Below are 25,552 nucleotides of genomic sequence, written 5' to 3'. Positions count from 1 at the left end.
ATAATTCAATATTTACTTATTGTCGATATCTTCCATAAAGAGCGAATGGCAGTTTTAAAGATCCCCCCTGTTTTATATATATATATATAAAGCACCGTCACGATAGCTTTAAATATTCGTAGTGACGGAGCAGTCTAGAGCAAACGCCGAAGATGAAATATCATGTTCTTTTAAATGCATTGTGACAGCTCTGGAAACAGCAGCTGATGAATCCTCTATTATCCGATCAGTCTATTTGCCGCTCAATGTGTCCCTGTAATTGGCTCGACATCAGTTTAAAAGCTGACCAAGGAAATCGTTCTCTCTTTGAGAGAGGAAAAAAAAAATCTTGGACAACACGATGGTCAATGTTTGGGAGAGAGAGAGAAAAAAAATCTATTAGTCTGTGTTGTATAGGGGTGCGGAAAAAATTGCATATGTTTACTCTGTACTCTGTCTAGTATTTAACCAGGTAGCAATCAACCTGCGGGAGCCTGGGCCCGCACTCGTCAGATCCTCTCGCATTGTTTTGACAGCTCATATATTGTTTATTGAGGTGGATGTCATGTATAATTAGCGATCGATATGGAAACGTTTTCAAGCGGTCTTAATACCCACTGGTACCAACACACACACCGACTATACGTCTCTGACGTCAGGCGCGATTAACGTTTCTTATTGGTCCCAAATTCCCAAAGCCTGGGCTAATTATTGGATCCTTTATGTTCATAAAGTAAAGTCACATCCTCCCCGTCCACTAGCATGTCAACCGCTTTTCTACTTCCCCTGCATACATTTTGAAGTTCACCCAAATCCTTTAAGTGCAAGCTCTTTCTCTCTCTCTGTCGCTCTCTCTCGCTCTCTCTCTCTCTCTCTCTCTCCCTGGCCCCTTTCCCCCTGTAGGGAGATGATGGATAGCAGGATTCTCGAGCACCACCATGCTCAGTTTGGAGGCACCTTGGCCAGTATGGTAGGATTCCACTACCCCCTTACTCATCACCATGTGTATGAGCTCGCAGGGCACCAGCTCCAGTCTGCCAGCGTCCCCTTCACCATAGACGGATTACTGAGCGGCTCCTGCACGGCATCGGTAGTCAATCCGTCCCCGCTGATGCCTTCGGCTTGTAACGTGAACGGGGAGAGCCAGTCCTTCAAACTGTCAGGTAAGAGAGAGAGAGAGAGAGAGAGAGTGAGAGTAAGAGAGAAAGAAAGTGTTCGGGCCTCAGTCAGGTCAAGAACGAGAGCTGCAGGCTCGCCACAGAAAGATATAACAGAAACGCCAAACATAGTTATATTATGCAGCAGAAACTTATTTAAATTAATAATACAAAGGGGGGGGAAAGATTTATTCCAAAAAGTAGTTTCACGTGAGAACGAGTACAATCGCCCAGGTAACTGTTATGCATGGACTGTAAGGAGGACACCGAATGCCGTGTGTGTTTAAGGTATTTTGAAAGTCTCCAGCCGGTTAGTTATATACCGGGATCCGGTGATGCCTGGAATGTATGGGGAATCGGTTGTGTGTGTTTTGTTGTTGTGTTTTGTGTTTTGTGTGTGTGTGGATAGATGGACGGGTGTGTTGGTGCGCTCCATAGCCGTGGGAATCGGTAAGTCGATGCTGTGGGAACGGAGCGCTCTCTGCCCAGGTCTCTCTGCCTGTTAAAAAAAGCTGCACATATTGTTCTCATCAAGCTCCCTCTCTTTTTCATCGCTGGGAGACAAACTGCATCGACCCCGACTCAGGCGCAAGCAGCGTTAGCAAGGAGGACAATGCACCTGCATTTCAACACATTCAAATCCGACCACAAGTCGCATGCAGCCAGTATCCGTGATTTAATTCGGGTTATTTACAGAGCGGGGACCAAAATACTGCATTTCCCCCCCCCCCCCCCGTTCCTACAATAAATATATTGCGCGAATTCTTAATGTGTACTAATATGGTGGAAACGAGTGTAAATTTGAAAGAAAGTGTAGGGAAAATGGTTGGAAGGCCTTTGTAGGTTGTGATGTCTCGATTTATTCTCCCATCGTCCAGCGACGGATTTATTCACCGTTCGTTCTGATTTTATTTATTCTAATCAATGTTTTCTTTTTCTCTCTCCCCGTTTTTTTTTGTTTTATCCCTCTTTATCTCTTGTCACAGACGCGTCGGATCCCGAAAAGGACACCCCCGGCTGCAAACGGAGACGGACGCGGACGAATTTCACCGGCTGGCAGTTGGAGGAATTGGAGAAAGCCTTTAACGAGAGCCACTACCCCGATGTGTTCATGAGGGAGGCGCTGGCATTGAGGCTCGACCTGGTGGAGTCTCGGGTCCAGGTAAAAAAACCCCAAAACCATTTAAAATAAAACACACACGTTAATAACAAGCCCACTGTATCGAAAGACTGTACTGCAGCTGACGTTAGCCGGTATTTACAAACATGTTGTGACATTTTACAATGTGAATGGACTGCCGACAAAGTCAAAACGTGTTTTAATTCATATTTTTCCACATTTAAATCCGTTTCACTGCACGATTCCATTTCTAATTCTTCCCTTATTAAAATTGATATGAGAGTGCAAGTTCAACAATGGGCAACACCAATATTAAGAGTGCATTATAGATATAGACAGCACCCCAGTTTAAAACACATGATTTGCTAATCTTATTCGAGTCTGATCGGTAGTCCATAAATGGTTTTCTATTTTTTTGTATTTTAGAAAGTTAAATGTTTGTGTATAAATGTATTTTTTAAAAGCCTGTACTTGTATGGTAAGAACGAGCGGTTAAAACACAAAAGTGTTTTGCACTGAAACTGTCTGGCCTTGACAATGTGTTACCCGTGCTGTAAGAATTGCCGCGAGCTGCTCTGTTTACCTCTGTTGGGCTGCACACAAACTCTTAAACAGAAAGCTGTGTAAACATATAGTATTTTAATGGGAAGGAACCGTCTAACATTTCAATGGGAATAATCAAATCGCACCCTTTCTCAAAACCTGCAACAGGCTGGGCACTGTATGCATAAAAAATGTGGTTTTGGAAAACTAAATCTTTTTGTGGAAATGTGTTGCAAAAAATGTGTTATGAACTTGTACGAATCACGACGAACTGCAAACTGCCACAAAAAAAAACCAGACCGACCGAGTGTTAAGTTAAATAAATGCGTTTAAAAATTATAAATCTATTGTCACAATCAAGAATTACAGGTTGAGAAGAAATATCAGACCAAAGGCACAGCCGCTCCTGACCCTTCCTTGTTCTTGAGCACTTTATCCAATTTGTTGATGGGTAGTTAAGTGAGGTTTAGATGAAGTCGAGAATGTTTATTTCCCTTAAGACGGTAATGAGCACTTCTCATTGACAAAACAGTTGGAACCGACACAAAGAGGACTCCTTGTAAAACGATTATTGGCCAGTTTAATTCGTGTTTAACAAGGGGACAGAATTTAAAAAACGGCACGAGTGCTTCTTTTGATGATCAGAGTGAACTTGTTTTTTTCTAAAAGAAAACTGGTTTAAAATCTTTAATTTTGAAAAAAATCCTCGATTGTGTGTAACGAAAAGGCGTTGTGTTTATATATGAATTGTGATTTTTGTATGTGTGTGTGCGTGTAATGGGGTAAAATAAATAAAGTTGGTAATATTGGGCCCTGTCAGGAACTGTGAGGGTGAGCGAGCTTATTAATTGTTTCCTGTAGGAGGCGAGAAAGAAAAGGAAACAATTTTCAAAACTGGAAGTTAGAATTATACATTAAACCTTTTGTATTTGGTTACGAGGAACTGTTCGTTTATTAATAATCGATCATAATTATTATTTGAGTTTTGCACTCCCTTTAGAACCACCATATCAGTTGCTTCCATTGCACTCTCACATCCACACACCCCCTTACTGTCTTTTGATGAGATGAGGACTGATAAGTTGAGGGGCGGATTCAAGCTTTGATTCCACCTCTTCACCGCTGGGTTTGCAAAATAAACTGCTTCAGTTGAAATCGCAAAGCATCGATTTAATTGATAGAATTACACGCGAGATTAAATGCAATTCGTTTGTCAATTAACCTAATTCAGGTTTTCGTGTTGATAGTGTAAACAAGATGTTATTTACACAGAGGAGAGGGTGAGGGAAAAAAATTGTAACTCCCAAACTTCCTCTCACCCCCAAAGGTATCGGAGTTCGTTCCTGTTCAATCTTTTCCCGAGTCATTTAAAAATAACATTTAACTATTATTTCCACTCAATATCCTCTTCCAACAATCTCTGTATTCAGTCCCAACATTGAGAAGTGTATCACACAACAGCAAGTGATTTAAAAAGAGAACTGGAACTAATTTTCTATAAAGTACTTTTGTGAGATGACTGAAATTGGGCCAACGATGGGTTATGAAAGATGATAGTTCTAACTTTTTTGTTAATAAAAAGGGAAATTGAAATACAGCGTCAGGGTTTGTTGGTGCTATTGTTTTAAAACTGGCGTGTTAACGAGTTTAACAATCGTTTCAAAATGATTTTTTAAAAATTTGTTTGATTAAATAAAACCCTAACTGGCCATTAAAGTCCGACCACTGGAAGCCGGAGGACGCTCTCTCGGGAGATGTTGCCTTCTATAAGTGTAAGGGAACTGATCTGTTCTAACATAGACGGACAAAAACATTACAGAAACTTTGCAGAGAGAGAGAGAAATGATGTGAAATTCGATTGTAATGTCATTTTCATTATTCGGTACGTAGGTGTGGTTCCAAAATCGCAGAGCTAAGTGGCGTAAGAAAGAAAATACTAAGAAGGGACCCGGCCGACCGGCGCACAACTCGCACCCCACCACCTGCAGCGGAGAGCCCATGGACCCCGAGGAGATTGCCCGCAGGGAGATGGAAAAGATGGAGAAAAAGAAACGAAAGCAAGAGAAGAAACTCCTGAAATCCCAAAACAAGCTGCTGCACTCGGAGGGAGACTGCAGCATCGCCTCGTCCGGATCCGAATCCGACAGCAGCGTGGTCCACTTCCAGGCGCGCAGGGAACAGGTTTCGATCCGTGCCGAGTCCGGCCAGCACTCGCCCGATGGCAGTAGGGACCAAACCGAAGCGATCTGTGAGCAAACGGGGCAAAAGCTCGCCCACCACCACCAAAGAAACGCGCCCCAGAACAATGCCAGTAGATCGTCAGATCTGGACTGCAATCGGGATAAACCTCAGAGTCACCTGTGCACGAACGGTCGTTCATCCAACGTGACAAAGTGTGATCAAAAAAACAATCCTTTCAGCGTGGAGAGTCTTCTTTCTGATACAACACCGCGGCGCAAACCGCACTACGAGTTCCCAGCATTACCAAACCCTAGAGCAGTCATTGGGAAAGGACATTTCCTCCTGTACCCCATTACCCAACCTTTGGGTTTCATTGTACCCCAAACCAGTGTCAGGACACCACCCATCCAACCCCCATCTCCCTCTGGGCTAGACACAACCGCTCCAGCAACTGACCAGGTGCATTCCACTTATCCCGGGACAAATTCAAACTCCACACAGACCAGCTACCCCGGGTCAGATTCAAGCTCAGCGCAAACCAGCTACACCGGGACAACTCCCAACCCAGCACAGACCAGCTATGCCGGGTCAACTCCCAACCCCACACAAGCCAACTATCCCGATGCGAATTCCAAGCAGCCCGAGTCGAACAAACCTCTGGCCTCGGCGAGTCCAGATGAACTAGCCCGACAGAACCCGGACTCTCCCGAGCCAGTAAAAATAAACTGCCCTCGAGAACACATGACAGAGTGCGAAGACGTGGATATGGACTAACCAGGGACCCTGAAGTAACATCACATCTGCAAAGCAGACACAACGAAACAAAGCAACAAGAAAGAGGGAGGGAAAATAAATAAGGACTTTCTCGTATAATTCACTAGATAAACATGTCCTTTCAGTTTATTTAGTTTGTTTGCTTTGCAGGTGGGTGTCTGTGTGAATTTTCACTGACCAGGCGATACGTTCAGATACAGAAACACTGTATTAACCCAGCCCTCACTAAGTGGAGCCAAAACAGTTTATATCTTATATGTGTGTGTGTGTATATATATATATATATATATACACGCACAGTTAACATCGGTGTCTGGACGCAATGTATAAAACCAAGAATCCTCTCCTCATTTCATTGTGTAAAACCCAAACAAATGTATCAAATATTTATATATGATGTAACATTTTTTTATAAATAAAAGTTCCCGTTTTAAAAAAAACCCCGTTTTGTCTGCGATCTGTCAGTGTTAGTATCTGCACAGGAGCCGAGCTGCTCTGGTAGAGGCTGTGTTTGTGTTTATTGCTATAAGACCTTTATTCATTAAAATGCTGTGAATCTGTGGCGAAGCCGGAGGGGCCACGGTCCTGCCCGCTTCCTGCCGCGTCCTGATATGAAAGTGATTATTTTCCCGATGGCAGCCGAGGTCGGGTTTAGCCCAAAGGGTTATTACACATTACCGATTTTATAGTGATATGGAATCACACAAGTTCCTTCAATAATAGAATTAGCATGAAAGGGCTGGGGCATAAAATTGAAATTGGAAAATAATAGGATGAGATGTGTGTGTGCATATTTGGCTGTGCTGAATTGGTTGTGAAATGGGGAATCGTGGGCTGGAATTTTCATGAGCTTTTCTTTGTCATGTATCTTGTAGCAGGCTATATTAAGATAGATGTTCGATGATATCCTTCATTGTTCTGTCGCTTATATTGATGTTCTGGTGTTATCATCCTATTGATCATGTGTCGCCTGTAATAGGACAGGGAAAGCAAACGCGTCTCAACAAAAGAAGAACACATTTGTTCTAATAGGGAGGAGACCCAAGGGGGGAGTTTGCGAGATTCAGGACAGCTGCACTGAGAGAAAGAGGGGCGAGGGGAGGAGGGAGGGGGGTGGGGGGGGGGTGGAATGAGAAAACTTTGCCAGAAACTCGCACCCAGCCTTGCCTCCACACCCCCCCCCTCCCTTCACCCACCACCCCTCCCTCGTCAACCCCCTTCAATTTACAGGGCACTTATGCAGTGTAAACTACATCAGTTCCCTGGGAATTAAAATCCCAATTATTAAAACCATTAATTTTGTCGAGTCTGTGCACAGTGGAATTATGTTTACAGCCTAGTTAAATATCGCTGATCCCTTCTGGTCATCGGGCCTTTTATTTGCAAATAAATTGAATATAATAATAAGGCCGGCTTAGTTCTGGGTGCGCGCAGATGAATTTCTGAGCTCCCGTTCCCTTTAATAATATTTACATAATTTCCGCTCGGTGCCTGTGATATTTGCTCTGCAGGATGCACCAGCTTTTGGAGAAAAAAAATAATTAGATCAAAAAAAAGAGAGAGAATTTGTGTCGAGACGGACGTCACTTAAGACTCTCTGGGCAGAAATTTCATTCTGTACAAATTCAGTTAATAGGAAAATGATTGTCTCGGTGTCCTTAAAACTGGTCTCGCCTCCAATCCCTGACCTTAGCAGTCACGCTTGCCATTTCTGTATCGGTCTGCTACCAAAAGGTGGAAAAAATATAATCTACCAAAGCAAAAAAAAAAAAGCCCCGGCGTTTAAAATGCTATGTTGTTTTAAATAACGTGAAATATTTCCCTGGCAGCAATAAATTGCCTCCTTTCTTCAATTTGCAGCTGTTCATTTTGTCCGTAAAGCTCATGTTTTATTTATTTACCAGCCATAATGATTGCGGTTGTGAATGAGGCCGAGTATCGGTCGCTAGCAGACACATGTCCTTAAGGTGAATTAGTGATTTAGTTAAGCAGTTTAGTCCAATGTTGGTGCTGCTCTCAGCTCAATAGGGTTTTTTTTTTTGCTGAGCCCGAGGAGGAAGCTGTTTCTAGACAAACTATCAATCGATCTAGCTCGCAGTCTCCGGGAGATGTGTCCGCGATGAATCATACTTTATGAATTCAATTTATACCAAGAGAAATTTTCAATTTGAACGCTGGATCATTATGGGACAGTGCAAATTGTTTTTGCTCTATTATGCATCGGACGCCATCATTTTTCTTTCTAATTACGGAGGTGTCAGGTCGAGCTGTCATCCCGGCGCTGATTTTCAATTTAACTGATCATCATACATTCATTTTCCCATTTGATAAATCTGCTATCTAGACGAGGCGCCATGCCCTGAATATTAAGTTGCACACAGAAAGGCGCAGTAATGGGGAGTGTGCATGCAATAAGTGCAGATCACGGAGCTAATTTAGCACCTTGTGCGCTTCCATCTCGTTTTCTGATTTCCAAATCTCCAAGGACCGAGCTGAGCCCAAGGGCTGCAGTCTTCTCTCTCACAACCGGTTCCAAAACGGCTGGTTTGTATTACTGAATTTCCAAATTAGGATATCAAGCTTAATTAATGGTAATTGAGTTCTTCAATACGTGTTATTTTTATTTAATAGAAACAAATTTGCACAATTAATTATGAACGTAATTTTCAAGAGCCCCATTTGCAACACATTTCCAAATTAGCTGAAGCAAATTAGAGACGGTTTTATTATTATTTTTTTCCCCCCACCAAGTGTTTACCGAAGAGGCATATTTTTGTTTGGGACCCCGAGATCCTTACAGGGTGATGAATGGCGCGGGTTCGGAAGGTGCAGTTTATTTTGTGATTTATTTTTAACCTGGGGTTGTACACGGCTCTGACAGTTTGGACAAATTAGCAATCCTTCGCAGCCGCCTCTAATGAGAGGGGTTTATCTCAGCGCCTCGCAGCTAGCGTGAAAAATTACCGCGGACTCAATAAGAGGTGTCGGATCGATCGGAGAGCAGAGTGTAAATTACAAAAAAAAAATCCTAACCACATTTAATCCGGAGACAAATTCATATAGATTAAAATAATACAACTGCAAATGGGTGCAAGACAGTTCGACTTCACAGGATAGGCTTGAAGTAGCACTAAACTCGCCAGCTTCCTGCAAATAAGATTTTCCTACAAAGGTTTACCTGGAGCACATTGGCGTCCACAGTGTTTTTTTTTTAAAGAATACTTAAAACACAACACTGATTATTTAGAAATCCAAATCGATTAAACTATTTAATTAATAATGAATACTTTTCACAGGCTGGTTTTAGACTGTCCCTCCTCATTTCAAAGATGTCTCGCACACACCTTGCGAGACTGACGATAGATTCTTATTAAGAATATAATTTATTTGCTCTGATATTGCACACAGCGACTGGCAAACTCTCCAAGGAGTCTGGAATGAACTGTACATTTAGTCTATAACAGCTCTGCTTATATTATAACGCAATGTTGGGCTGAGGGTTATACTTCTTGTAGCCCACACGAATTTCTATATTTATATATTTGGTTTGGCAGAAATGTTGTGAAATATTTTAGTGACTGTTTGTATTTGCAGTAAGTGTACACTGCTTCTGTAAGTGCTTCGAAAACCCCGCAACCTGCAGTTTGACAGGAACTTACACTGAACAGAAAACTTGCGTGCAGCTTAACTGTGTAAAATGTAGGGGAGATGCTTCCAAACGATTTAAATTGTAATTGATTTAACAATGAATTAAAATGTAAATGTGTGTATTTAAAAAAAATGCAGAGTTGCAATTCTCTAGCGCTAGGACTGAGACGGGAATATCGAAACTAGCGAGTCATTAAAATTGCATTCAGGAATGGAAACAACTGATCAGTTTAACACACAGGCTGGTCCCTTTTAAATCAGTTTCTAATTTTGCAACGAGCAAATAATAATCCGACCTCACGTCCGATACCCTTCTGTCGAGTTTAATTTCCTATGCATTTTATTTTCCTTCAAAAAAAAAATACTGCATCATTGAGGAAAAGATTTCTATTTTATCCCAGATGAGATTCAACATTTACACAGCCCCGGGATCCTGGAAATTTGTTTCGATTTTCCACACCTGATTCACGGAATTTTAATCTCCAGTTCTCTGATCCCAGCCACAGACCCGACTCTTATTTGAAAATAGTAATTATTTATTTATTTCATGGGGCGTTTGTTTGGCCGAGTATTTGTAGTCAAACATCATTTAGAGAATTCACGCTTGCATATTACGAAATATTAAACAGAAGACAGGGGAGGGCAGACTAGTTTTATTTTCATGCATCTTACATGTTACTAGGAGATGAGGACATCTGGGAACTGAGGGAGTCGCCATAAACCCGGCAATTAAATCGTACACTGATCGATAGAACATCAGCAGAGCAAGCTAATAATAAATGATTATGACTGTTGAAAATTAGCTCCTCTCATAAAATAATGCAAATTTACTCTTCGCCTATACTTGACACCAATAAGCAGCGTGTAGGTGAGGATTCACTTTTTATTAAGAAACTATTTTGTTTTAGGGTGCGAGTCGTTAACATATATGAAGGTTATTACACGCATTAACATGATGGTAAGGTTCGAGATAGGGAAGGCTGGCCATAAACACGTTAGTTACAGACACATACACAGAGGCAGCTACGTTTTCATACGGCGAATAATAACTTAATAGCTGCTGCCGGGTACCACAGCCCATTTAAATAATTAGACGCTGTCTCCCTGTGATAAAGGTTTATCTAGAATTTTGGTAAAGTGACGCTTTCTGTTTTTGACTTAAACTAGCTGCACTTATTAAATATGTTTAAAGCCCCATGATCTTGCTCGCTTTCCTTCAGCTATTCTGCCTCCTCACAAAGATTACAGTCATCCAAATTGTTTTTATTTATTGCCCATTTTCACACACCAGTAATAAGAAAAAAAAACTTTTTCTGTGTTGGAAAGGGAAATGCTTGAAAGTATTGTGGAGGGGCATCTGCAACTCTAACTTTTTTTTTAAACTATGCGGTACAGTATTGTATGCAGCCAGGTTACGACTTGTCAACTCTTTGTTGGAAATGAATCCAACCTAATTACCTTTTTTAAATGTCTTATCTTTTCCAATTATAACTCTCGTCGAAGGGCTAAATAAAGAAACAGAAGTTAAGAAGGAATTTCCAAAGTCCCGCAGTGCACTGCCTATTTCAATGCATTGGAGTTGAGAGGATGACTCAGGTGACTGAAGATGTTGAATCATTGATGAGGATATATGTACCAAAACACTTCAGAAAAAAACGTATTCTCTTAAACTATAATGCACCCAATTAAACGGACACTTTAATAAATATGATTTTAAGAAAGAACACTGTGTTGAAAACAGTTGATTTTTTTTCTGTTTCCAGTAACGGATTCTTAAACCATATTTTACGAGCAAGAATGTCCAGTCCAGGGATTCTTTATGATTAAGTAGCTGAATCGACATCTGAAAAGCAGATTGTCCACGGCCAGACCCATTCGTTTCTGCTGCTGTAACCGATCCCAGTCATTGTATCTCCACTCTTTCCCACTAATTATCACCTTATGGAACGTGTTTCATTAAGAAAGTCTGCTTTTAGTTAATTATCAGTAGGCTGACCAAAAATAAGAATCATTATGATCTGACCCTGACTGAAAGACATTATATATTCTTCCACTCAGAGACTCAGCCACGTTCTCCCTCTTGTTTTCTTACAATAAACAGATTTGTTCCGCTTTAAACTTGCTCCCAGTGCAAAGAGGACAGTGGAGTGACAGAAGGATTAACGCAGTATTTATTCCCCATTCCTGCCTTTCCTGAACGCAATTTTATAATCGTTTATATTAATTTTCGTAAATATTGCTACGAGCAAACGGTCATTTAACAGATCGGCCTGTGTATATTATACATATTGCAAATGTGCAATGATTTTTAAATATTTTTTTCCCTCTTCTCGATGCTCTTCTCAATGGTGTTTCTGCTACACCTCGAATCGCTCCTCAACCCGCAAACCTAGACAGTCCCGGTTTGACTCTGAATTGGCCCAGTATTTAGGCTGGATGCTCAGCCCGGATGGGTTTAATTGCTTTGGGTGTCAGATGGGGTTTAGCCGGTTGGGTATTCGGTCCGGTTTAAGGGTTGCTGTATTGAGTTTAGGTGCAGATTTTGTGCAGTTTCCTGGATTTAAAGTTTGGCACAGTAGTTCGGTCGGCCAGCCAGTTTGGTATTAACTTAGGTTGGATGGTTTTGCACTTGATTGGTTTAGATATTGGATTGTAGTTCCATTGCTTGGTTATATAGTTTAGTACAGTAGATTGAGCTCAGATGCTTTGCTGCAATCTATTGAATTACTATTCGGTACACTGGTTGGAATGGGTTCAAATTGGTTGGCATGACTTTGTTTAGGTGCTTTGTTAGGGTATTGCTTGGGGTCAGCAGCTGGTTGGGTTTGCGCGGTTTTGGCACAATATGCTGCTTTATTCAGTTGGGAATAGTGTTGGATTGTGTTCATGCAATTTGGTACAATATGATCTGGATAACTTGGCCCAGTAAACTGGGTTTAGATGTCTCGGTCCGGTTTATGGGCTTTAGGAGGTTAATGCAGCGTTGGACTGGGTTGAGACCCTTTTGTAGAACATGTTTCATTTAGATGGGTTGGTACAATGTTAAATTGCGCTGAGATGGCTTTGTGCAATATATTTCGGTTACAAAATGTGGTAGTGTTGGACTGAGTATAAAGACTCTCCCCTGAACTAGTTGGATTGGGTTCAATTGTTTTCAAGTCAATACTATATTGAGGTTAAACATAGAAACATAGAAGATAGGAGCAGGAATAGGCCATTCGGCCCCTCAAGCCTGCTCTGCCATTCAATGGGATCATGGCTGACCATCCAAATTCAGTACCCTGTCCCTGCTTTCTCCCCATATCCCTTGATCCCTTTAGCCTTAAGAAATATATCCAACTCCTTCTTGAATATATTTAATGAATTGGCCTCCACTGCCTTCTGTGGTAGAGAATTCCACAGGTTCACCACTCTCTGGGTGAAGAAATTCCTCCTCATCTCTGTCCTAAATGGCTTACCCCTTATCCTTAGACTGTGACCCCTGGTTCCGGACTCCCCTGCCATCGGGAACATCCTTCCTGCAACTAGTCTGTCTAGTCCTGTTAGAATTTTATAAGTTTCAATGAGATCCTCTCTCATTCTTCTAAACTCCAGCGAGTATAAGCCCAATCATCCCAATCTCTCCTCATACGTCATTTATGCCATCCCAGGTATCAGCCTGGTGAATCTTCGCTGTACTCCCTCCATGGCAAGAACATCCTTCTTCAGATAAGGTGACCAAAACTGCACACAATATTCAAGATGTGGTCTCACCAAGACCCTGTACAACTGCAGCAAGACATCCTTGTTCCTGTACTCGAATCCTCTCACTACGAAGGCCAACATACCATTTGCCTTCTTAACCGCCTGCTGCACCTGCATGCTTACCTTCAGCGGCTGGTGCACAAGGACACCCAGGTCTTGTTGCACTTCCCCTTCTCCCAATCTATTGCCATTCAGATAATAATCTGCCCTCCTGTTTTTGACACCAAAGTGGATAACCTCGCATTTATCCACGTTATATTGCATCTGCCATAATTAAATGGTTTGGTAGTTTGATACAGTATATTGGGGGTTAGATCAGGGGTGGGCAATTATTTGGGCTGGAGGGCGACTTAACAAGTTTTGGTGAGCTGTTGAGGGCTGCACACCAATGTTCCCTCTAAGGTCCAATCGTGAGGTCCCGCACAGGCCGCTCACCAGCTCTTGCCTCTGGAAGAGATACTGCGCAGGCGTGGCTCCACAGCACAACAGATTTAAAGGGACCACCAATGAAAAAAAAAGAGGGTACATTGCTGCACGCATAAAACGAATTGTGTTAACAACAGCTACCATTAAAATTAAAAACAGTGAATGAAATGTCCAGTATACCCGGTTCCATTTAGATATGCCTCCATTATGCTAATTAAGTGGGATAATATTAAAACGAGCGAATAATTGCACATGAATTAATAACCCCATTAACAGTCATTGGTGAGAGAAAAGTGCTAAATTGATAAATCTGAAACAGGCCAACTCATAGTGTTGATCATCACTCCCACTTCTACCCTCCCAATAATTAATAAACATAAATTCAGATAGTGGTCAGATACTATCTTAAATGCACAAAATGTAGTGTAAAGTAGTAATATCTTCCATTACTAAATGAATGAAATGAGGAGCGGGGCCTCCGACCCGAGAAGTTTTCTCTTTTTAGTGTGCTGAGTACGAGAGCCCGAGACCTCGCATGGCCTGAACTACAATCGCGTGCCATTATCTGGAGTCCTTGTGCTGCGGGATCCACTCCCATGTCTAAGACGGTGATGAGAACCCCCGCCCTCACCCCCTGCCATCATACTCTGGGTACCGGGAGAGGAAAGTCGCAGCGCCGGTCTCTTTCTTCGATAAAAGAATCATCGAGATGAGCAGCCGTGACTCGACTCGGGCTAATGTGCAGCTCAAGCTTCAGCTCGTGTTCTATTTCTGTCCCATCCAGCGGGCCAGATAGAATGAACTGGCAGGTAGGATATGGCCCATGGGCCGTATTTTACCCACCACTAGGTTAGATGGTTTTGTAGTTTGATACAGTACCTTGGTTAGACCACACTTAGAGTATTGTGTACAGTTCTAGTCACCGTGTTATAAAAAGGATATAGAGGCACTGGAGAGGGTGCAGAGAAGATTTACAAGGATGATACCAGAAATGCGAGGGTATACATATCAGGAATGAAGAACAGGCTGGGTCTCTTTTCTCTTGAAAAGAGAAGGCTGAGGGGTGATCAAATAGAGGTCTTTAAAATTATGAAAGGTTTTGATAGAGTGGATACAGAGAGAGTGTTTCCACTTGTGGGGAAGAGCAAAACTAGAGGCCATCAATATAAGATAGTCACCAAGAAATCAAATCTGGAATTCAGAAGAAACTTCTTTACCCAGAGAGTGGTGAGAATGTGGAACTCGCTACCACAGGGAGTGGTTGAAGCAAATAGTATAGATGCATTTAAGGGGAGGCTAGACAAGCATATGAGGAGAAGGGAATAGAGGGTTATGCTGATAGAGTTAGATGAGGAAGGATAGGAGGAGGCTCAAATGGAGCATAAATACCGGCATGGACTAGTTGGGCCGAATGGTCAGTTTCTGTGATGTATATTCTATGTATCATAGAATCATATAATGGTTACAGCACAGAAGGAGGCCATTCGGCCCATCGAGTCCGTGCCGGCTTTCTGCAAGAGCACTTTGGCTAGTCCCACTCCCCCGCCCTTTGCCCGCAGCCCTGCAAATTGTTTTCCTTCAGATACTTATCCAACTCCCCTTTGAAAGCTATGATTGAGTCTGCTTCCACCAGCCTTTCAGGCAGTGCATTCCAGATCCTGATCACTCGCTGCATAAAAAAGTTTTTCCTCATGTCGCCTTTGATTCTTTTGCCAATCACCTTAAATCTGTTTCCTCTAGTTCTCAACCCTTCCGCCAATGGGAATAGTTTCTCTCTCTACTCTGTCTAGACCCCTCATGATTTTGAACACCTCTATCAAATCTCCTCTCAACCTTCTCTGATCTAAGGAGAACAAGCCCAGCTTCTCCAGCCTATCCGCATAACTGAAGTCCCTCATCCCTGGAATCATTCTCGTAAATCTTTTCCGCACCCTCTCTAAGGCCTTCACATCCTTCCTAAATTGTGGTGCCCAGAATTGGACACAATACTCCAGTTGAGACCGAACCGGTGTTTAATAAAGGTTCATCATAACTTCCTTACTTTTGCACTCTATGCCTCTATTTATAAAGCACAGGATCCCGTATGCTTTTTTAACTGCTTTCTCAACATGCCCTGCCATTCAACGATTTGTGCACATATACCCTTAGGTCTCTCTGTTCATGCACCCACTTTAGGATTGTCCCCTTTATGTTATATTTCCTCTCCTCATTCTTTCTACCAAAATGTATCACTTCACACTTTTCTGCATTAAACTTCATCTGCCACATGTCCGCCCATTTCACCAGCCTATCTATGTCTTCTTGAAGTCTATCACTCTCCTCACTGTTCACTATACTTCCAAGTTTTGTGTCATCTGCAAATTTTGAAATTGTGCCCTGTACACCCAAGTCCAAGTTATTAATATATATCAAGAAAAGTAGTGGTCTTAGTACCGACCCCTGGGGAACACCACTGTATACCTTCCTCCAGTCAGAAAAATAACCGTTCACCACTACTCTCTATTTCCTGTCACGTAGCCAGTTTCATATCCATGCTGCCAATGTCCCTTTTATCCATGGTCTTCAACTTTGCTGGCAAGCCTATTATGTGGCATTTTATCAAATGCCTTTTGGAAGTCCATGTACACCACATCAACCACATTGCCCTCATCAACCCTCTCTGTTACCTCATCAAAAAACCTGATCAAGTTAGATAAGCATGATTTGCCTTTAACAAATCCATGCTGGCTTTCCTTAATTAATCCACACTTATCCAAGTGATTGATAATTTTGTCCCTGATTATCATTTCTAAAAGCTTCCTCATTACCAAGGTTAAACTGACTGGTTTGTAGTTGCTGGGTTTATCCTGACATCTTTTTTTGAACAAGGGAGTAACATTTGCAATTCTCCAGTCCTCTGACACCACTCCCGTTTCTAAGGAGGATTGGAAGATTATGGCCAGTGTCTCTGCAATTTCCACCTTAACTTCCCTCAGCATCCTAGGATGCATCCCATCCGGTCCTGATGACTTATCTACTTTAAGTTCAGACAGCCTTTCTAGTACCTCCTCTTTAACAATTTTTATCCCATCCAGTATCTCCACTACCTCCTCTTTCACTATGACTTTGGCAGCATCTTCTTCCTTGGTGAAGACAGATGCAAAGCACTCATTTAGTACCTCAGCCATGCCCTCTGCCTCCATGTGTAGGTCTACTTTTTGGTCCCTAATTGGCCCCACTTACTACCCGTTTACTATTTATATTCACATAGAAGACTTTTGAATTCCTTTTTATGTTAGCTGCCAATCTATTCTCATACTCTCTCTTTGCCCCTCTTATTTCCTTTTTCACTTCCCCCCATAACTTTCTATATTTAGCCTGATTCTCACTTGTATTCTCAACCTGACATCTGTCATATGCGCTCTTTTTCTGCTTCACCTTACTCTCTATGTCTTTCATCATCCAGGGAGCTCTGACTTTGGTTGCCCTACCTTTCCCCCTCGTGGGAATGTACCTCGACTGTACCCAAACCATCTCCTCTTGAAAGGCAGCCCATTGTTTGGTTACAGTTTTGCCTGCCAATCTTTGATTCCAATTTACATGGGCCAGATCCGTTCTCAACCCACTGAAATTGGCCTTCCTCCAATTAAGTATTTTTACTCTAGTTTGTTCCCTATCCTTTTCCATAGTGAATCTAAACTTTATGATACTATGATCACTGTTCCCTAAATGTTCCCCTACTGACACTTGCTCCACCTCCTTCCCCAGAACCAGATCCAGCAATACCTCCTTTCTCATTGGGCCAGAAATGTACTGATTAAGGAAGTTCTCCTGAACACACTTCAGAAATTCTTCCCCCTCTCTGCCCTTTACTCTATTACTATCCCAGTCTATATTAGGATATGGTGTGGAGATGCCAGAGTTGGACTGGGGTGGACAAATGTAAGAAGTCACACAACACCAACAGTTTTATTTGAAATCACAAGCTTTCGGAGCGCTGCTCCTTCATCAGGTGAAGTGGAGAGATGCATAAAGACACAACTTATATAGTCAGAGAATAATGCCAGATGATTACAGGTAATCTTTGTAACTGCCATTTATCACACCTCAGCAGAGAGATAATCACAGCGATCAAAGGTGTGAATGGTGTCCAAACAGGTTAGTCAGGAAAACATTACATCAAAGAACAATGAGGTGGGGTCACAAGGGGTCAAATGTTGCAGATGCTGGGGTCTGTATGAAAAACAAAAAACAGAGAAAAAGACATTTTTTGTTGTTGCTGGAAATCAGCCAAGTTCCGCACTCATGAGGACGGCCTCAACCGCGATCTTGGGTTCATGTCACGCTACATGTAACCCCACCTGATGTAGGGTCACCCAGACTCGAGTCATCGTTGGCTTGTTCTCTCTACACAGATGCTGTGATTTCCAGCAAAAAAAAAATGTCTTTTTGTCTGTTTTTTGTTTTTCATACAGACCCCAGCATCTGCAACATTTGACCCCTTGTGACCCCACCTCATTGTTCTTTGATGTAATGTTTTCCTGACTAACCTGTTTGGACACCATTCACACCTTTGATCGCTGTGATTATCTCTCTGCTGAGGTGTGATAAATGGCAGTTAGAAAGATTACAGATCACAGAATCACAGATCACAGAAACCCCACAGTGCAGATAGAGGCCATTTCGGCCCATCGAGCCTGCACCGACACATATCCCACCCGATCCCCGTAAACCCCTACACCAACACATATCCCACCCTATCACCATGTATTTAATCCCTCTAACACTAAGGGTCAATTTATCATAGCCAATCAACCTAACCCACACATCTTTGGACTGTGGGAGGAAACCGGAGCACCTGGAGGAAACCCACGCAAACACGGGGAGAATGTGCAAACTCCACACAGACAGTCACCCGAGGCCGGATTCGAACCCGGGTCCCTGGCGCTGTGAGGCAACAGTGCTAACCTGTAATCATCTGGCATTATTCTCTGACTATATAAGCTGTGTCTTTATGCATCTCTCCACTTCACCTGATGAAGGAGCAGCGCCCCAAAAGCTTGTGATTTCAAATAAAACTGTTGGACTATAACCTGGTGTTGTGTGACTTCTTATATTAGGATAGTTGAAGTCCCCCATTATCACTACACTATAGTTCTTGCACTGCTCTGTAAGTTCCCTGCAAATTTGCTCCTCTATATTCTTCCCACTAGTTGGCGGCCTATAGAATACACCTAGTAGTGTAATGGCACCTCTATTGTTTCTCAACTCTAACCAAATAGATTCTGTCCTTGACAGGTAATTCTAGTAAATTTGGGTTAGATGGTTTGATATTTCAATATACTATATTGGGGTTATTGTTAGGGGTTAGGATTAGGGTTAGTGGTTCGGGGTTAGGATTACTGGTTAGTGTTATGGGTTAGGATTATGTTTAGTGGTTAGAGTTAGGGTTTAGAATTGGTGTTTAGGGTTAGGGGTTAGGACTCAGGACAGTGGTTAGAGTTAGGGTTTAGGATTAGTGGGAGATATTACATAACTCTCAGCAAAGATATATTCCAGTGAGGAAGAAAAACTCTAAGAGAAGGATGAACCATCCGTGGCTAACTAAGGAAGTAAAGGATGGTATCAAATTAAAAACAAAAGCATACAATGTTGCAAAGAATAGTGAAAGGCCAGTAGATTGGGAAATTTTTTAAAAGCAGCAAAGGATGTCAAAAAAAATGATAAAGAGAGAGAAGATAGCTTATGAGAGTAAGCTAGCAAGAAATATAAAAACAGACAGTAAGAGCTTCTACAGGTATATAAAAAGGAAGAGAGTAGCTAAAGTAAACATTGGTCCCCTAGGGGATTAATTATGGAGAATTAATAATGGGAAACAGGGAAATGGCGGAGACCTTGAACAAATATTTTGTATCGGTCTTCATGGTAGAAGACACTAAAAGCACCCCAATAATGGATAATCAAGGGGCTATTGGGGTGGGTGGGGGGAACTTAAAGCAATCACTATCAGTAGAGAGAAAATACTAGGCAAACTAATGGGACTAAAGGTGGACAAGTCCCCTGGGCCTGATGGCCTGTATCCTAGAGTCTTAAAAGAGGTGGCTGCAGAGATAGTGGATGAATTGGCTGTAATCTACCAAAATTCCCAGGATTCTGGAGAGGTCCCAGTGGACTGGAAAACCGCAAATGTAATGCCCCTATTTAAGAAAGGAGGGAGACAGAAAGCAGGCAACTATCGACCAGTTAGCCTAACATCTGTCATTGGGAAAATGCTGGAGTCCATCATTAAGGAAGTGATAGCAGGACATTTAGAAAATCATAATATAGTCAAGCAGAGCCAGCATGGTTTTATGAAAGGGAAATCATGTTTGACAAATTTGCTGGTGTTCTTTGAGGATGTAACGAGTAGGGTGGATAAAGGGGAACCAGTAGATGTGTATTTGGATTTCCAGAAGGCATTCGATAAGGTGCCACATAAAAGGTTACTACACAAGATAAGAGCTCACGGGGTTGGGGGTAATAAATTAGCATGGATAGCGGATTGGCTAACTAACAGAAAACAGAGAGTCGGGATAAATGGGTCATTTTCAGGTTGCAAACTGTAACTAGTGGGGAGCCGCAGGGATCGGTGCTGCGGCCTCAACTATTTACAATCTATATTAATGACTTGGATGAAGGGACTGAGTGTAATGTAGCCAAATTTGCGGATGATACAAAGATAGGTGGGAAAGCAAATTGTGTGGAGGACACAAAGAATCTCCAAAGGGATATAGATAGGCTAAGTGAGTGGGCAAAAATCTGGCAGATGAAGTTTAATGTGGGAAAATCCAAGGTTATCCACTTTGGTAGGAAAAATAAAAAAGCAAATTTTTATTTAAATGGAGAGAGATTACAAAATGCTGAGGTACAGAGGGATTTGGGGGTCCTTGTACATGAAACACAAAAAGTTAGCATGCAGGTACAGCAAGTAATTAGGAAGGCAAATGGAGTGTTGGCCTTTATTGCAAAGGGAATGGAATATAAAAGTAGGGAAGTCCTGTTACAGCTGTACAGGGTGTTGGTGAGACCACACCTGGAGTATTGCGTACAGTTCTGGTTCCCTTATTTAAGGAAGGATATACTTGCATTGGAGGCAGTTCACAGAAGGATTTGGTGTCACAGTGTAAACAGTCCCTGGATTTGGTGTTACATACATACGAACATATGAATTAGGAGCAGGAGTCGGCCACTCAGCCCTTCGAGCCTGCGCCGCCATTCAATAAGATCATGGCTGATCCGATTACTCCACATTCCCGCCCACCCCCAATAACTTTTCACCCCCTTGCTTACCAAGAATCTATCTACCTCTGCCTTAAAAATATTCAAAGACTCTGCTTCCACCGCCCTCTGAGGAAGAGAGTTCCAAAGACTCACGACCCTCTGTGAGAAAAAATTTCTCCTCACCTCTGTCTTAAATGGGCGACCCCTTATTTTTAAACAGTGACCCCTAGTTCTATATTCTCCCACAAGAGGAAACATCCTCTCCATATCCACCCTGTCCAGACCCCTCAGGATCGTATATGTTTCAATCAAGTCACCTCTTACTTTTCTAAACTCCAGCGGATACAAGCCTAGCCTGTCCAACCTTTCCTCATAAGACAACCCGCCCATTCCAGGTATTAGTCTAGTAAACCTTCTCTGAACTGCTTCCAGCGCATTTACATCCTTCCTTAAATAAGGAGACCAATACTGTACACAGTACTCCAGATGTGGTCTCACCAATGCCCTGTATAACTGAAGCATAACCTCCCTACTTTTGTATTCAATTCCCCTCACAATAAACAATAACATTCTATTAGCTTTCCTAATTACTTGCTGTACCTGCATAGTAACCTTTTGCAATTCATGCACTAGGACACCCAGATCCCTCTGCATCTCAGAGCTCTGCAATCTCTCACCATTTAGATAATATGCTTCTTTTTTATTCTTCCTGCCAAAATGGACAACTTCACATTTTCCCACATTACACTCCATTTGCCAGATCATTGCCCACTCACTTAACTTATCTACATCCTTTTGTAGCCTCCTTATGTCCTCTTCACAATTTAATATCATACCTATCTTCGTGTCATCAGCAAATTTAGCAACCATACCTTCGGTCCCTTCATCCAAGTCATTTATATAAATTGTAAAAAGTTGAGGCCCCAGCACTGATCCCTGTGGCACACCACTCGTTACATTTTGCCAATCAGAAAATGACCCATTTATGCCTACTCTCTGTTTCCTGTTAGCTAGCCAATCTTCTATCCATGCCAATATGTTACCCCCTACACCATGACCTTTTATTTTCTGCAATAACCTTTGATGTGGCATCTTATCAAATGCTTTCTGGAAATCTAAGTACAGTACATCCACCGGTTCCCCTTTATCCACAGCACATGTTACTTCCTCAAAGAACTCCAATAAATTGGTTAAACATGATTTCCCTTGCACAAAACCATGTTGACTCTGCCTGATTACTTTGAACTTTTCTAAATGCCCTGCTATAACGTCTTTAATAATAGCTTCTAACATCTTCCCTATGTCAGATGTTAAGCTAACTGGCCTGTAGTTTCCTGCTTTCTGTTTCCCTCCCTTTTTCAATAAAGGAGTTACATTTGCTATTTTCCAATCTAATGGAACCGTCCCCGAATCTAGGGAATTTTGGAAAATTAAAACCAACGCATCAACTATCAGTCCCTGGATTTGGTGTCACAGTGTAAACAGTCCCTGGATTTGGTGTCACACTGTAAAAAGTCCCTGGATTTGGTGTCGGTTGCATAGTGATTATGTTACTGGACTAGTAATCCAGAGGCCTGGATTAATGATCTAGAGTCGTGAGTACAAATTCCACCACAGGCAGCTGGGGAATTTAAATTCAATTAATTAAATTAATTTGAAATTAAAAAAAACTAGTATCAGTAATGGTGACCATGAAACTAACGGATTGTCGTAAAAGCCCATCTGGCTCACTAATGTCCTTTAGGGAAGGAAATCTGCCATCCTTACCCGGTCTGGCCTATATGTGACTCCAGACCCACAGCAATATGGTTGACCCTTAACTGCCCTCTGCGGTTCAAGAAGGCGGCTCACCACCACCTTCTCAAGGCCAATTAGGGATGGGCAGTAAATGCTGGCCTTGCCAGCGACGTCCACATCCCATGAACTAATATAAAAAAGAATTGGTGTCACAGTGTAAACAGTCCCTGGATTTGGTGTCGCGCTGCAAATAATCCCAGGATTTGGTGTCACAATGTAAACAATCCCTGGATTCATTGTCACACTGTAAGCAGTCCTTGGATTTGGTGTCACAGTGTAAACAGTCCCTGGATTTGGTGTCACACTGTAAACAATCGTTGGATTTGGTGCCACAATGTAGATAATCCCTGGATTTGATGTCACAGTGTAAACAGTCCCTGGATTTGGTGTCACAGTGTAAACAGTTGTTGGATTTGATGCCACAATGTAGATAATCCCTGGATTTAGTGTCACAGTGTAAACAGTCCCTGGATTTGGTGTCATACTGTAAACAGTCGTTGGATTTGGTGCCACAATGTAGATAATCCCTGGATTTGGTGTCATAGTGTAAACAGTCCCTGGATTTGGTGTCACACTGTAAACAGTTGTTGGATTTGGTGCCACAATGTAAATAATCCCTGGATTTGGTGTCACAGTGTAAACAATCCCTGGATTTGGTGTCCCAATGTAAACAGTCCCTGGATTTGGTGTCACACTGTAAACCATCCCTGGATTTGGTGTCACACTGTAAACAGTCCCTGGATTTGGTGCCACAATGTAAATAATCCCTGGATTTGGTGTCGTAGTGTAAACAGTCCCTGAATTGGATGTCACAATGTAAGCAGTCCCTGGATTTGGTGTCAAAGTGTTAGTAGTCCCTGGAAATTGGTCTCAGCGAGGACACTCACTGTCTCGACCTCATCAGCCCAGTCTCTTCAAACACTCAACCAGCTTTGTCTGAGCCTCTTTTAATCTTTGTGTTTTGTTCCTTGTAATGCTGGCCAAGCAGGATTTCTCTATCTGGCCAAGCCCCTCTGCTTTTCCATGTGACTGCTCCATCCTTAGCTCTTTCACTATCTCACTGTGAAAGGGTATTGAAGTGCGGAGCAGAGGGGGCGAGGCCCCACTGCAGAGCGACTGAAGCTGATCGAAGGCCGGGCGCAAGCGGGGTGGAGTGGAGCGCTCAAACCCCAACCGGACAAAGTCAACATGGATTTACAAAAGGTAAATCGTGCTTGACTAATCTACTGGTATTTTTTGAGGATGTAACTGGTAGAATAGATAAGGGAGAACCAGTGGATGTGGTGTATTTAGACTTTCAGAAGGCTTTCGATATGGTCCCGCATAAGAGACTAGCATGCAAATTTAAAACACATGGGATTGGGGGTAAGGTACTGACTTGGATAGAAAACTGGCTGGCAGACAGGAAGCAAAGAGTTGGAATAAATGGGTCTTTTTCCGAGTGGCAGGCAGTGACTAGTGGGGTACCGTAGGGATCGGTGCTAGGACCCCAGTTATTCACAATATAGATTAATGATCTAGACGAGGGAACTAGATGTAATATCTCCAAGTTTGCAGATGACACAAAGCTGGGTGGGCATGTGTGCTGTGAGGAGGGTGCAGAGAAACTCCAGTACGATTTGGACAGGTTGGGCGATTGGGCAGATGCATGGCAGATGCAGTATAATGTGGATAAATGCGAGGTTATCCACTTTGGTGGCAAAAACAGGAAGGCAGATTATTATCTGAACGGCAATAGATTGGGAAAAGGGGAAGTGCAACAAGACCTGGGTGTCCTTGTGCCCCAGTCGCTGAAGGTAAGCATGCAGGTGCAGCAGGCGGTTAAGAAGGCAAATGGTATGCTGTCCTTCATAGCGAGAGGATTCGAGTACAGGAGCAAGGATGTCTTGCTGCAGTTGTACAGGGCCTTGGTGAGACCACATCTTGAGTGTTGTGTGCAGTTTTGGTCGCCTTACCTGAGAAAGGATGTTCTTGCCATGGAGGGAGTGCAGCGAAGATTCACCAGACTGATACCTGGGATGGCAGGAATGGCGTATGAAGAGAGATTGGGTCGATTAGGCTTATATTTGCTAGAGTTTAGAAGAATGAGAGGGGATCTCATTGAAACTTATAAAATTCTAACAGGACTAGACAGACTAGATGCAGGAAGGATGTTCCCGATGGCGGGGAGTCCAGAACTAGGGGTCACAGTCTAAGGATAAGGGGTAAGCCATTTAGGACTGAGATGAGGAGGAATTTCTTCACACAGAGAGTAGTGAACCTGTGGAATTCTCTACCACAGAAGACAGTTGAGGCCAATTCATTAAATATATTCAAGAAAGAGTTAGATATATTTCTTAAGGCTAAGGGGATCAAGGGATATGGGGAGAAAGCAGGGACAGGGTACTGAGTTTGGATGATCAGCCATGATCACATTGAATGGCGGAGCAGGCTCGAGGGGCCGAATGGCCTACTCCTGCTCCTATCTTCTATGTTTCTATGTTTCTATGCCACACCGTGAGCAGCAGGAGGGCAGGATAAGGCGAGGCTGTGATTGTAGGACCAGTGATCATGGGCAATAGAGAGGTGTTGGGCACTTAACCCCAACAAGACACAAGACACTGTATATTGGGGTCAGAAGGTTTAGTAGTTAGATACTGTACATTGGTGTTAGATGGTTTAATAGTTAGATACGGTATATTGTGTTCGAAGGTTTGATAATTAGATACTGTATATTGGGGTTAGAAGGTTTAGTAGTTAGATACTGTACATTGGGGTTAAATGGGATAATAGATACTGTATAATGGGGTTAGAAAGTTTAATAGTTAGATACTGTATATTGGTGTTAGATGGTTTAATAGTTTGATATTGTATATTGTGTTAGAAGGTTTGATAATTAGCTACTGTATATTGGGGTCAGATGGTTTAATAGTTAGTACTGTATATTGGGGTTAGAAGGTTTTTA

The 25,552-nt window shown here is 42.4% G+C and overlaps 1 protein-coding gene across 1 annotated transcript; it reads left to right on the top strand.

The window, feature by feature from the left end:
* Positions 1–559: 559 nt before the first annotated feature.
* LOC147110242 (homeobox protein unc-4 homolog) lies at positions 560–6,184 on the top strand. The gene is made up of 3 exons (XM_086002250.1): positions 560–1,142; positions 2,123–2,298; positions 4,690–6,184. The coding sequence occupies exons 1-3, from the start codon at positions 887–889 to the stop codon at positions 5,752–5,754; spliced, it is 1,497 nt and encodes a 498-aa protein (XP_085858376.1). The 5' UTR covers positions 560–886; the 3' UTR covers positions 5,755–6,184.
* The last annotated feature ends 19,368 nt before the right edge of the window (positions 6,185–25,552 follow it).

Source organism: Somniosus microcephalus, chromosome 11, assembly GCF_052327205.1.
Source record: "Somniosus microcephalus isolate GS21.2 chromosome 11, FLI_Smic_1.0, whole genome shotgun sequence".
In the NCBI taxonomy this organism is placed as follows: domain Eukaryota; kingdom Metazoa; phylum Chordata; class Chondrichthyes; order Squaliformes; family Somniosidae; genus Somniosus; species Somniosus microcephalus.
The sequence above is the reverse complement of the archived record's forward strand: the minus strand, read 5'-3'. Positions and strand labels throughout refer to the sequence as shown.